The sequence below is a fragment of the Oncorhynchus tshawytscha genome, linkage group LG14 (assembly GCF_018296145.1).
Source record: "Oncorhynchus tshawytscha isolate Ot180627B linkage group LG14, Otsh_v2.0, whole genome shotgun sequence".
Classification (NCBI taxonomy): Eukaryota; Metazoa; Chordata; class Actinopteri; order Salmoniformes; family Salmonidae; genus Oncorhynchus; species Oncorhynchus tshawytscha.
The window spans coordinates 42,987,669-43,000,847 of record NC_056442.1 but is presented as its reverse complement, the minus strand read 5'-3'; the positions used below and the strand labels follow the sequence as shown (position 1 = coordinate 43,000,847).

General features: G+C 43.8%; 1 protein-coding gene across 2 annotated transcripts in view; it reads right to left on the bottom strand.

Annotated features, from left to right (window-relative positions):
• Positions 1-339: 339 nt before the first annotated feature.
• Positions 340-13,179, bottom strand: part of LOC112267238 (chloride channel protein 2) — a 464,010-nt gene continuing 451,170 nt past the window's right edge. The window contains exons 22-23 of one of the 2 annotated variants that reach the window (XM_042297556.1): positions 7,528-7,614; positions 340-1,426 (exon numbers count right to left, since the gene is read on the bottom strand). In XM_042297556.1, coding sequence (XP_042153490.1) covers positions 1,217-1,426; positions 7,528-7,614 — 297 coding nt within the window. In that variant the 3' untranslated portion in view covers positions 340-1,216. The remainder of the gene's footprint in view (positions 1,427-7,527; positions 7,615-13,179) is intronic. The other variant, XM_042297555.1, reaches the window with a different exon arrangement.

Below are 13,179 nucleotides of genomic sequence, written 5' to 3'. Positions count from 1 at the left end.
ATGTTAACATATGCTTTCACCATTCTACAGAATACCTACATACATACTGTACATCTGTTTGCATAGAGTAGACTATTCTCTCACCCAGACTCAAGCACTAATGTAACACAGAAAATAATAGGGGTAGAGGGAGAGGACTGAAAGAAAGAGTGGTGAAGACATCTCCCAATGTGAGACCAGAACAGTATGTGGTTCTCTCTACAGAGGCAAGGTGAAAAAAAAGAGACATTTTATTGTCACATACATACACACTAGATAGTTGCAGGGAAATGTGTTGTTTTACCGGGTTAGCCATAGTAGTACGGCACACCTGGAGCAAATTAGGGTTAAGTGTTGCTCAAAGATACAGATTTTTCACCTTGTTGCCTCGGGTATTAGAACCAGCGACCTTTCGGTTACTGGCCCAATGCTCTAACCACTAGGCTACTTATTTCCAGTTCCAGGTCACTAAAACAGATGGGAACAAACTAGAACACTGCTGAAATGATAAGACTGAAATGTGTCTGATAAGAAGATTCAAATCACAAAGGAATTAAAGCAGGTGGTTGGTTTCGCTACTTTCTTCGTGTAAATACATACCAACCAATGCGTCCATGCACTCAATACATACACTCACATCCATACCGGTACACAAGCCTATCTTCTTGTCACTGTTGAACCGTCTGCATATGGAAGACTGGTCAGAAAGAAACGTTTACTGGTCCACAAAATGCAAACAAACTGAACATTTCCTCACCAATACCAAAGTTGGCAAAAAAATAAAATGCAATCCCTTTTACAGTCAAAACACATTCTATACATTTTGTTCTGACAAACTGTGTTAAGCAGTGACACCTTAACTCCTCTCCCCTCCCTAACACACAGATCTATTCTGTTGTGGGCCCCCCCAAGCCTAGTGGAGAGCAGGGTCCAATCTGTGGTGAGTCAATCCCTCCTCCATAAGAGTTGAATAAGTGCCGGACCCAAAGGCCCACCCGGAGGAGGGGTAAAGGAGAGAGGGATGGAGAGGAAGGCAAGGAGAGGAAGAAGAGGAAGTGAGAACTCTATATTCCAGAATTAAATATTGATCCAAGCTATGCGGTTGCAGCATCGGTAGTGGTTTTTAAGTGGGGGGGGGGTCAACGCTCATCCTACTCCTCGGTAATATACCTGTCTACATTAACCTGTCCCAATCCCCATCCAATATACCTCTCCCAAAAATCTGTCCCCATCCCCCTCACTGGGACTTCTCGTCAGAGTCGGAGGCCAGGTGCTCCCGGGGGAGGGACATGGATTTGTGACGGTCCCACAGCTTGTGGAGCTCTGTGGCTTCGTTCTCGCTATTGCTGCTGCTGCTGCCGCTGGTGCCACTGTCCCGGAAACTGGCCAGAGGGGGGCGCACTTTCACCCCCTTCACTGCCACAGAGCCCTCGATGGCCTTCTGCAGCTACAGAGATAATGACAAAGAAATAGTGGGTCAACAAAGGCCAAGAGACTTGCCCAATCCAATCCCAACACCTAGCCTGAACACTTTGACACGTAGGGACTACGGGGCACAGTTATGGAGTACCAGTCAATTTGGGATTGAAAATAATTAAGGCTTTGTATCAGAGAGGACAGTTGGGTTAAATGCGGAAGACACATTTCAGTTGAAGGCATTCAGTTGAACATCTGACTAGGTTTCCCCCTTTTGTGTAGACCAAAGCAGAATGGTGAGGTTTAACCATGGCAATATTACAGGTGATAATATAGGGCGTGTGGCTCTGCTACCATGGTAATAAAGTAGTCTTGGGCCATATATCGGGGTATTTGGAAATGGCTACAGGATGTTTTTTCAATACAGTTGAAACTATTTCTTTGAAGTACATTTTTTTTTGCATATTTCTAGTTACTTGTTAAGCAAATACCTGCAGTCAACTTATGCAATATGTTAAGAGATAAAGATTGCGTGTTTCATTTCACCTGTCACAGTTTTTCATTATGAAGCTTACCGGTTGTTCCGTCAAGTGGTGTTTGTTTACTTTACGAGTACACAACGACAAGAGTCACTCTCTGCTGTGCAACATGCACCAGATCATCTAGTTACAGTAGGGAATTCACAACTAAATGTTTGCCAGCTAGATATCTTATAAATATGAAGTGTCTAAAATGTGCTAAATGCTCTGCAGTTGTGCACTTGGTTTGCTAATTTAGTAGCTAGTTAGCTTTCTAGCTAAGTGGTTAGCTTCTTCCAAAATCAAGCTTCCCAAATCAAATTGTATTTGTCACATGCGCCCCAAATACAACAGGTGTAGAACTTACTGTGAAATGCTTACCTACAAGCCCTTAACCAACAAATCAGTTGAGAAAATAGAGTTAAGAAAATATAAAAGTAACACAATAGAATAATAATAATAATAATGAGACTATATACAGGGGGTACCGGTACCGAGTCAATGTGCGGGGATACAGGTTAGTTGAAGTAATTTGTACATGAGGGCAGGGGTAAAGTGACCATGCATATATAATAAACAGCGAGTAGCAGCAGTGTAAAAACAAAGAAGGGGGGGTGTCAATGGAAATAGTCTGGTTGGCCATTTGATTAATTGTTCAGCAGTCTTGCCCTGCGGAAGCAGAGAGAACAGTCTATGACTTGGGTGACCAGAGTCTTTGACAATTTTTTGGGCCTTCCTCTGACACAGCCTAGTATATACAGTACCAGTCAAACGTTTGGACACAACTACTCATTCAAAGGTTTTTCTTAATTTTGACTATTTTCTACATTGTAGAATAATAGTGAAGACATCAAAACAATGAAATAACACATATGGAATCATGTAGTAACCAAAAAAAGTGTTAAACAAATCAAAATATATTTTATATTTGAGTTTCAATAAAAGTAGCCACCCTTTGCCTTGATGACAGCTTTGCACACTCTTGGCATTCTCTCAACCAGCTTCATGAGGTAGTCACCTGGAACACATTTAAATTAACAGGTGTGCCTTGTTAAAAGTTAATTTGTGGAATTTCTTTCCTCAATGCGTTCAGCCTGGTACGGCAATTGCTCGGTCTCTGACCGCAAGGCACTGCAAAGGGTAGTCCGTACAGCCCAGTACATCACTGGGGCTAAGCTGCCTGCCATCCAGGACCTCTACACCAGGCGGTGTCAGAGGAAGGCCCTAAAAATTGTCAGACCCCAGCCATAGACTGTTCTCTTTACTACAGCATGGCAAGCGGTACCGGAGTGCCAAGTCTAGGACAAAAAGGCTTCTCAACAGTTTTTACCCCCAAGCCAAAAGACTCCTGAACAGGTAATCAAATGACTATTTGTATTGTGCCCCCTCCCCCAAACCCCTCTTTTACACTGCTGCTACTCTCTGTTTATCATATATGCATAGTCACTTTAACTATACATTCATGTACATACTACCTCAATTGGCCCGACCAACGAGTGCTCCTGCACATTGGCTAACATGGCTATCTGCATTGTGTCCAGCCACCCACCACCCGCCAACCCCTCTTTTACGCCACTGCAACTCTCTGTTCATCATATATGCATAGTCACTTTAACCATATCTACATGTACAAACTCAATCAGCCTGACTAACCGGTGCCTGTATGTAGCCTTGCTACTTTTATAGCCTTGCTGCTGTATATAGCCTGTCTTTTTACTGTTGTATTTATTTCTTTACTTACCCATTGTTCACCTAATACCTTTTTTGCACTATTGGTTAGAACATTTCACTGTAAGGTCTACACCTGTTGTATTCAGTGCACGTGACAAATAAACTTGGATTTGATTTGTGTGGTTCCCACCGTGAAGCATGGAGGAGGTGGTGTGATGGTGATTTGCTGGTGACACTGTTAGTGATTTATTTAGAATTCAAGGCACACTTAACCAGCATGGCTACCACAGCATTCTGCAGCGATACGCCATCCCATCTGGTTTGTGCTTAGTGGGACTATCATTTGTTTTACAACAGGACAGCCCTGTGTAAGGGCTATTTGACTAAGAAGGAGTAGGTGTGTCCAACATTTTGACTGGTACTGTAGGTCCTACATGGCAGGAAGCTTGGTCCCAGTGATGTACACACTACACTCTGTAGCACCTTATGGTCAGATGCCGAGCAGTTGCCATACCAGGCGATGATGCAACCGGTCAGGATGCTCTCGATAGTGCAGCTGTAGAACTTTGAGGATCTGGGTACCCATGCCATGTCTCCTGGGGGGGAAAAAAACTTTGCCGTACCCTCTTCACAACTTTCCTGATGTGTTTGAACCATGTTAGGTTGTTGGTGATGTGGACACCAAGGAACTCTCGACCCGCTCCACTACAGTCCTATCGATGTGAATGGGGGCCCTCCTTTTCCTGTAGTCCACAATCTTCTCCTTTGATGCTCTTTGCAGTCTAATATATTTTTGGTCTGTGCAGCAAAATCTGAATCGCATATTTTTGTTACTAGAATAACCTTATGAGCTGGGTTGTCTGTCCTGCAAATACGTTAGGTCAGAGACTAAAGTATTTGTTAGCATTTAGTTAGCATTCTCTATGGGATTTGACATGTACTTGTTAGTATTTCTAACCTTCGGATTACAAAATAAAAATAAAGTAAAAATGACCACATTTTATGGTTATGGAAGTCAACATTTATCACCCCTAACAATAGCCCTGATCAGACATCATGCCACACTCTCCATCCCTATCCTTCCCCAACCATGACAGACGTCTGGCCAACAGCTGTTTCTAAACACACACAAACACAGCCTCCCCTGTATATCTAGTTATTAGGAGGTATAAGGAGAGCTGAGCTACAGCAGTACTGTGTGACAGAGAAAGTACTGCTGCATTTGACCCTGCTGGTCATCTATGAACATTTGAACATCTTGAAGAACAATCTGGCCTTAAATGGCCATGTACTCTTATAATCACCACCCGGAACAGCCAGAAGAGGACTGGCCACCCCTCAGAGCCTGGTTCCTCCTCCTTTCTAGGTTCCTGTCTTTCTAGGTAGTTTTTCCTAGCCACTGTGCTTCTACATCTGCATTGCTTGCTGTTTGGGGGTTTAGGCTGGGTTTCTGTACAGCACTTTGTGCTGATGTAAAAATTGCTTTATAAATACATTTGATTGATTGATTGGAGAAGCAAGGCGAGGAGACGAGGCGAGAAGCTTGTCTCACTGCTGTTTTTGTCTGCTTGTCTAACACCAAACAAAAGGCCTAAATGTCAGCCAGTGGAACAACACTGTGCTTAGCAACAATCTCCTGTTTCCTAGCCAATTTACAAAGACTACGTGCTTCTGCCTGTTTTGTTTGTGAAGAGAGAGCAAGAGAGAAATAACAAGAGACGGTGAGAGGAGAGACTGCAAGGAACATTAACCAGTAATTCGTCTTGCTGTCTGTCACCAATTGAAGGGCCGGAAAGAGCAGAGCTCATTAATGCTGACTGTGTGTGATGGTGGTGACAGTTCCCTTTCAGTCAGGCAACTTCGGTACAACACAAAGTCACAAGGACAATGAAATCTGTCGGGGTCAGGATTCCATTTTCTCACAGTATTTTGTACTGACGTTGAATGAAAAGAGAACGTAACGTTATGACTATAACTACTGTTCCCTGAAGGAGGGAAACGAGGTACAGCACCTGTTTGTCCCCACACAACATGTTCCTGGGCGTTGAATGAAAAGAGAACGTAACGTTATGACTATAACTACTGTTCCCTGAAGGAGGGAAACGAGGTACAGCACCTGTTTGTCCCCACACCACATGTTCCTGGGCGTTGAATGAAAAGAGAACGTAACGTTACGACTATAACTACTGTTCCCTGAAGGAGGGAAACGAGGTACAGCACCTGTTTGTCCCCACACAACATGTTCCTGGGCGTTGAATGAAAAGAGAACGTAACGTTATGACTATAACTACTGTTCCCTGAAGGAGGGAAACGAGGTACAGCACCTGTTTGTCCCCACACCACATGTTCCTGGGCGTTGAATGAAAAGAGAACGTAACGTTACGACTATAACTACTGTTCCCTGAAGGAGGGAAACGAGGTACAGCACCTGTTTGTCCCCACACCACATGTTCCTGGGCGTTGAATGAAAAGAGAACGTAACGTTATGACTATAACTACTGTTCCCTGAAGGAGGGAAACGAGGTACAGCACCTGTTTGTCCCCACACCACATGTTCCTGGGCGTTGAATGAAAAGAGAACGTAACGTTATGACTATAACTACTGTTCCCTGAAGGAGGGAAACGAGGTACAGCACCTGTTTGTCCCCACACAACATGTTCCTGGGCGTTGAATGAAAAGAGAACGTAACGTTATGACTATAACTACTGTTCCCTGAAGGAGGGAAAAGAGGTACAGCACCTGTTTGTTCCCACACCACATGTTCCTGGGCGTTGAATGAAAAGAGAACGTAACGTTACGACTATAACTACTGTTCCCTGAAGGAGGGAAACGAGGTACAGCACCTGTTTGTCCCCACACAACATGTTCCTGGGCGTTGAATGAAAAGAGAACGTAACGTTATGACTATAACTACTGTTCCCTGAAGGAGGGAAACGAGGTACAGCACCTGTTTGTCCCCACACCACATGTTCCTGGGCGTTGAATGAAAAGAGAACGTAACGTTACGACTATAACTACTGTTCCCTGAAGGAGGGAAACGAGGTACAGCACCTGTTTGTCCCCACACCACATGTTCCTGGGCGTTGAATGAAAAGAGAACGTAACGTTATGACTATAACTACTGTTCCCTGAAGGAGGGAAACGAGGTACAGCACCTGTTTGTCCCCACACCACATGTTCCTGGGCGTTGAATGAAAAGAGAACGTAACGTTATGACTATAACTACTGTTCCCTGAAGGAGGGAAACGAGGTACAGCACCTGTTTGTCCCCACACAACATGTTCCTGGGCGTTGAATGAAAAGAGAACGTAACGTTATGACTATAACTACTGTTCCCTGAAGGAGGGAAAAGAGGTACAGCACCTGTTTGTTCCCACACCACATGTTCCTGGGCGTTGAATGAAAAGAGAACGTAACGTTACGACTATAACTACTGTTCCCTGAAGGAGGGAAACGAGGTACAGCACCTGTTTGTCCCCACACCACATGTTCCTGGGCGTTGAATGAAAAGAGAACGTAACGTTATGACTATAACTACTGTTCCCTGAAGGAGGGAAACGAGGTACAGCACCTGTTTGTCCCCACACAACATGTTCCTAGGCTCGGTGAAAAGCAGTATTAAATTGAAGGAATGAATCCGAGCCTCACGCTTATCAACGGTGGAAGGCGGGGCCTTTCATTGGCCTTCTCAGGCCTGATTTTAGTTCATTCAACCAAAGTTGCAAGAGAGCGAATCCCCCATAGTATGTTGTACTGATGTTTCCCTCCTTCAGTGAACAGTAGTTACAGTCATAACGTCATGATATGCTGATGATTGTGACAGTGAGAAAGATGACGATGATGGAGAGGTCTATGACAATGGTGGCTGTTGTAATCAATGATGATGATGATGAGACAGTGACATGTTGATGTGCACAACCCCAGGTGATCTGTGTCACTCACCTCTTTGAGGGACACCACTCCGATGAGTCGTCCAATGCTGGTGACGTAGGCATGGTCCAACCCCAGCAGAGAAAAGATGGTGTGGGTCTGGGGACAAGAGAACAATACACTTAGAACCCACATCCAGAACAGAACCAACTGCTAGAACACTTAGAACTAATATATAGAACAGCTAGAACTGTTAGAATCAATATCGAGAACTCTTAGAAAGAACATTTAGAATATTTGGAACGAACACCTTAAACTGGTAGAACCAACATCTAGAACACAACCAACCATATATTTCCTTTTGACACTCCTTTATAGACATGGCGTCCTGTGAAAATCTTAGAGAAGCTATTAAATTACAGCACTTAGTGCATTAGAACAGTCAGCTCAGTGGTCACTGGAGAGCTGAATGGTGTACAAGATCCTTCCTCATTCAACTAATGAAGTAAATCAGCAAGTCATCAAAAGTAATCACCTTGATTAGCCTAATCGGGTGTTTGAGCACCACTGAGCTAGATTGTTGTGAAAGGTACAACATCCCAACTGATACTGTAAGCTGCTAGAACCTCAAGTGAACCACACAGACAGCAGATTGAGCCTAAACCCAAATCACAGGAAATAGAATAACCTTGTTGTTATTTCAATATTTAATGAAATGGGAGTTAACCATTACAATGTTCCAGGAAACAAACACATAAAACAACATGGAATACATGTTACCCAGACTGATAGATGCAAGAGAACAAACACGAATGTTCATAAGTCTCTCTCACACAAACACACACAGACAAGCTGGGACAAAAATGAATATGGCAATAAATTGTCTGAATTGATGCAATAACGATAAATATGACAATGGGCCCAGAGTGAAAAGAAAATATCCTTTAAAAAAGGTCCAATGCATCAGTTTTTTTTCTGGGTAACAATTAGGTATCTTACTGTGATTGTTTCCAATTTTTTAATTTTTTAAAAAAAGAAACAAAAATAGCTTCTGAGCAAAGAGCAATTTATCAAGTTTTGCTAGGAATGTTTGGGAATTGGAAAGGGAAAACTGACCACTTGCTGTTATTGGCAGAGGTTTTGAAATGTTTTCACTAGGCAGGACGAAACTCCATCCCACCAAAACAGGCTGAGATTTCAAGGGGTCTTTTCGGAAAATATTACTCCTACCTCATAGTATGTACAGTATATGTATACATACAGTACCAGTCAAATGTGTGGACACATCTACTCATTCAAGGGTTGGTCTTTATAATTACTATTTTCTACATTGTAGAATAATAGTAAAGACATCAAAACTATGAAATAACACATATCATGTACTAACCAAAAAATATTTGATATATTTGAGATTCTTCAAAGTAGCAACCCTTTGCCTTGATGACAGCTTTGCACACTCTTGGCATTCTCTCAACCAGATTCATGAGGAATGCTTTTCCAAAGGTCTTGAAGGAGTTCCCACATATGCTGAGCACTTACGGTGGGAACCAAACATGCGGAGATCATCCGTTCACCTACTCTGTGTCTCAAAGACACGGCGGTTGGAACCAAAAATCTCTAATTTGGACTCATCAGACCAAAGGAAAGATTTCCACCGGTCTAATGTCCATTGCTCTTGTTTCAGGGCCCAAGCAAGTCTCTTCTTCTTATTGGTGTTCTTGAGTAATGGTTTCTTTGCAGCAATTCGACCATGAAGGCCTGAGTCACACAGTCTCCGCTGAACAGTTGAGATGTGTCTGTTACTTTTATTTGCATTTATTTGGGCTGCAATCTGAGGTGCAGTTACCTCTAATGAATGTATCCTCTGCAGCAGAGGTAACTCTGGGTCTTCCTTTCCTGTGGCGGTCCTCATGAGAGCCAGTTTCATCATAATGCTTGATAGTTTTTGCGACTGCACTTGAAGAAACATTCAAAGTTCTTGAAATGTTACGCATTGACTGACCTTCATGTCTTAAAGTAATGACGGACTGTCAATTAGCTTTGCTTAATTGAGCTCTTCTTGCCATGATATGGAATTGGTCTTTTACCAAATAGGGCTATCTTCTGTATACCACCCCTTCCTTGTCACAACACAACTGATTGGCTGAAACGCATTGAGGAGGAAAGAAATTCCACAAATTAACTTTTAACAAGGCACACCTGTTAATTGAAATGCATTCCAGGTGACTACCTCATGAAGCTGGTTGAGAGAATGCCAAGAGTGTGCAAAGATGTATTTTGATCTGTTTAACACTTATTTTTGGTTACTACATGATTCCATGGGTTATTTAATAGTTTTGATGTCTTCACTATTATTCTACAATATAGAAAATAGTAAACATTAAGAAAAACCCTGGAATGAATAAGTGTGTCCACGCTTTTGACTGGTACTGTATATAGAAATCACAGTCAAATCACGTTTTTGACTACACTGGGCCTTTAAACTACCACTACTAGTTTGATCGTTGTACCACCATCAATTATCCTATTAACAAGCCCCCATATTAGCAAACTTATTTCATTTCAAACTTCACATTTCTCTAGTATAGGCTACTTATCATAATGAACGACATCAGCAAAATGCCTGCGATAAGTGATTGGTATGGTCAGTGTTGATCGTCCCAGCTCTAATACGCACACTTGATTTGTTCTTCTATCCTCGTGGTGACCTAAAATTGATTTCTATTCAAAATCCTATTTTCCCTAACCATAACCCGTAACACTGTCCCTAATTCGAAAACTACTGTATCCCTAAAGCTTAAAATAGCCTTTGTTCTCATTAGGATGTGGACAATGTCCCCACAAGCGATAATTTTCCTTGTTTAATTATCCTTGTAGGGACCTTTGAGGATAGAAGTACCAACCACACACACACACACACATGAATATGTGGAGGGAGATTGTGTGTGGTAATGGGTGTTGGCAGTGTGCGGCGAGGGAGGTTGAGGGAGGGGTGAGCTTGATGGATTGGTGCAGAATCCCACTCTTAAATGTTTAAACAGCAGGCACACCAAGCAGGGAAGAAAGGAGGGGAGAAGAGAGGAGAAGGGGGTGGGCATTATGAATGGAGGACATTAGCCTGCCAGGCAAGTGAGAACAAGTGTGTGTGTTTAAAAAATGCTCTGTAGTGTATGTGAGTGTGTGTCACAGTAGGACAACTAAATCAACACTGTTCAAAAGCACCACCCCCCCTTCATGCAGCCTGTTCTTTAATCCTGCACTCAGAGGGAGACTTATTGTGGCAGTACAGACATGCTTGTGTGTGTGTGCGCTTGCAATGCAGTGACTATAATAGCATTGACACTGGACTATCCATCTACTATACTAATTTTACAATATCAATCCTGGAGCAAATTAGTCAAAAGGGGGTTGTACGTACAGACGTATAGACAGATCTACAGACAGACAGACGTACAGACAGACGTACAGACAGAAAGACAGACGTACAGACAGACAGACGTACAGACAGAGACAGACAGACAGACGTACAGACAGACGTACAGACAGACAGACATAAAGACAGACAGATGTACAGACACAGACAGACACAGACAGACGTACAGACAGACGTACAGACAGAGACAGACAGACGTACAGACAGACAGACAGACGTACAGACAGACAGACGTACAGACAGACAGACGTACAGACAGACAGACGTACAGACAGACAGACGTACAGACAGACAGACGTACAGACAGACAGACGTACAGACAGACAGACGTACAGACAGACAGACGTACAGACAGACAGACAGACAGACAGACAGACAGACAGACAGACGTACAGACAGACAGACAGACAGAGACGTACATACAGACAGACGTACAGACAGACGTACATACAGACAGACGTACAGACGTACATACAGACAGACGTACATACAGACAGACAGACGTACAGACAGACAGACAGACAGACGTACAGAGACAGACGTACATACAGACAGACGTACATACAGACAGACAGACGTACAGACAGACAGACAGACGTACAGACAGACAGACGTACAGAGACAGACGTACAGACAGACAGACGTACAAACAGACAGACGTACAGACGTACAGACAGACAGACGTACAGCCAGACAGACAGACGTACAGACAGAGACGTACATACAGACAGACGTACATACAGACAGACGTACAGACAGACAGAGACGTACATACAGACAGACGTACAGACAGACAGACAGACGTACAGACAGACAGAGACAGACAGACGTACAGACAGAGACAGACAGATGTACAGACAGACAGACGTACAGAGAGACAGAAAGACATACAGACAGACAGACGTACAGAAGTAGACAGACAGACGTACAGACAGAGACAGACGTACAGACAGAGACAGACAGACAGACATACATACAGAGACAGACAGACGTACAAACAGACGTACAGACAGACAGACAGACATACAGACAGACAGATGTACAGACACAGACAGACACAGACAGACGTACAGACAGACAGACAGACGTACAGACAGACAGAGACAGACAGGCGTACAGACAGAGACAGACAGACGTACAGAGACAGACGTACAGAGAGACGTACAGACAGACGTACAGACAGACAGACATACAGACAGAGAGACGTACATACAGACAGAGTCGTACAGACAGACAGACGTACAGACAGACAGACAGACGTACAGACAGACAGACAGAGACGTACAGACAGACGTACAGACAGACAGAGACGTACATACAGACAGACAGACGTACAGACAGACAGACGTACAGACAGACGTACAGACAGACGTACAGACAGACGTACAGACAGACGTACAGACAGACGTACAGACAGACGTACAGACAGATGGACAGACAGACAGACAGACAGACAGACAGACAGAGACAGACAGACAGAGACAGACGTACGTACAGACAGACAGAGACAGAAGTACAGACAGAGACAGACGTACAGACAGACAGACGTGCAGACAGACAGACAGACGGACAGACAGACAGACAGACGTACAGACAGACAGACAGAGACAGACAGAGACAGACAGAAAGAGACAGACGTACGTACAGACAGACAGAGACAGACGTACAGACAGAGACAGACGTACAGACAGACGTACAGACAGAGACAGACAGCCGTACAGACAGACAGACATAAAGACAGACAGATGTACAGACACAGACAGACGTACAGACAGACGTACAGACAGAGACAGACAGACGTACAGACGTACAGACAGACAGACAGACGTACAGACAGAGACAGACAGACAGACGTACAGACAGAGACAGACAGACGTACAGACAGACAGACGTACAGACAGACAGACGTACAGACAGAGACAGACAGACAGACGTACAGACAGAGACAGACGTACAGACAGACAGAGACGTACATACAGACAGACAGACGTACAGACAGACAGACATACAGACAGACAGACAGACAGACGTACAGACAGACGGACAGACAGACAGACAGACAGACAGACAGAGACAGACGTACACAGACAGACAGACGTACACAGACAGACAGACGTACAGACGTACAGACAGAGACAGATGTACAGACGTACAGACAGAGACAGACGTACAGACAGACAGACGTACAGACAGACAGACAGACGTACAGACAGACAGACAGACGTACAGACGTACAGACGGACGGACAGACAGACAGACAGACAGACAGACAGAGACGTACATACAGACAG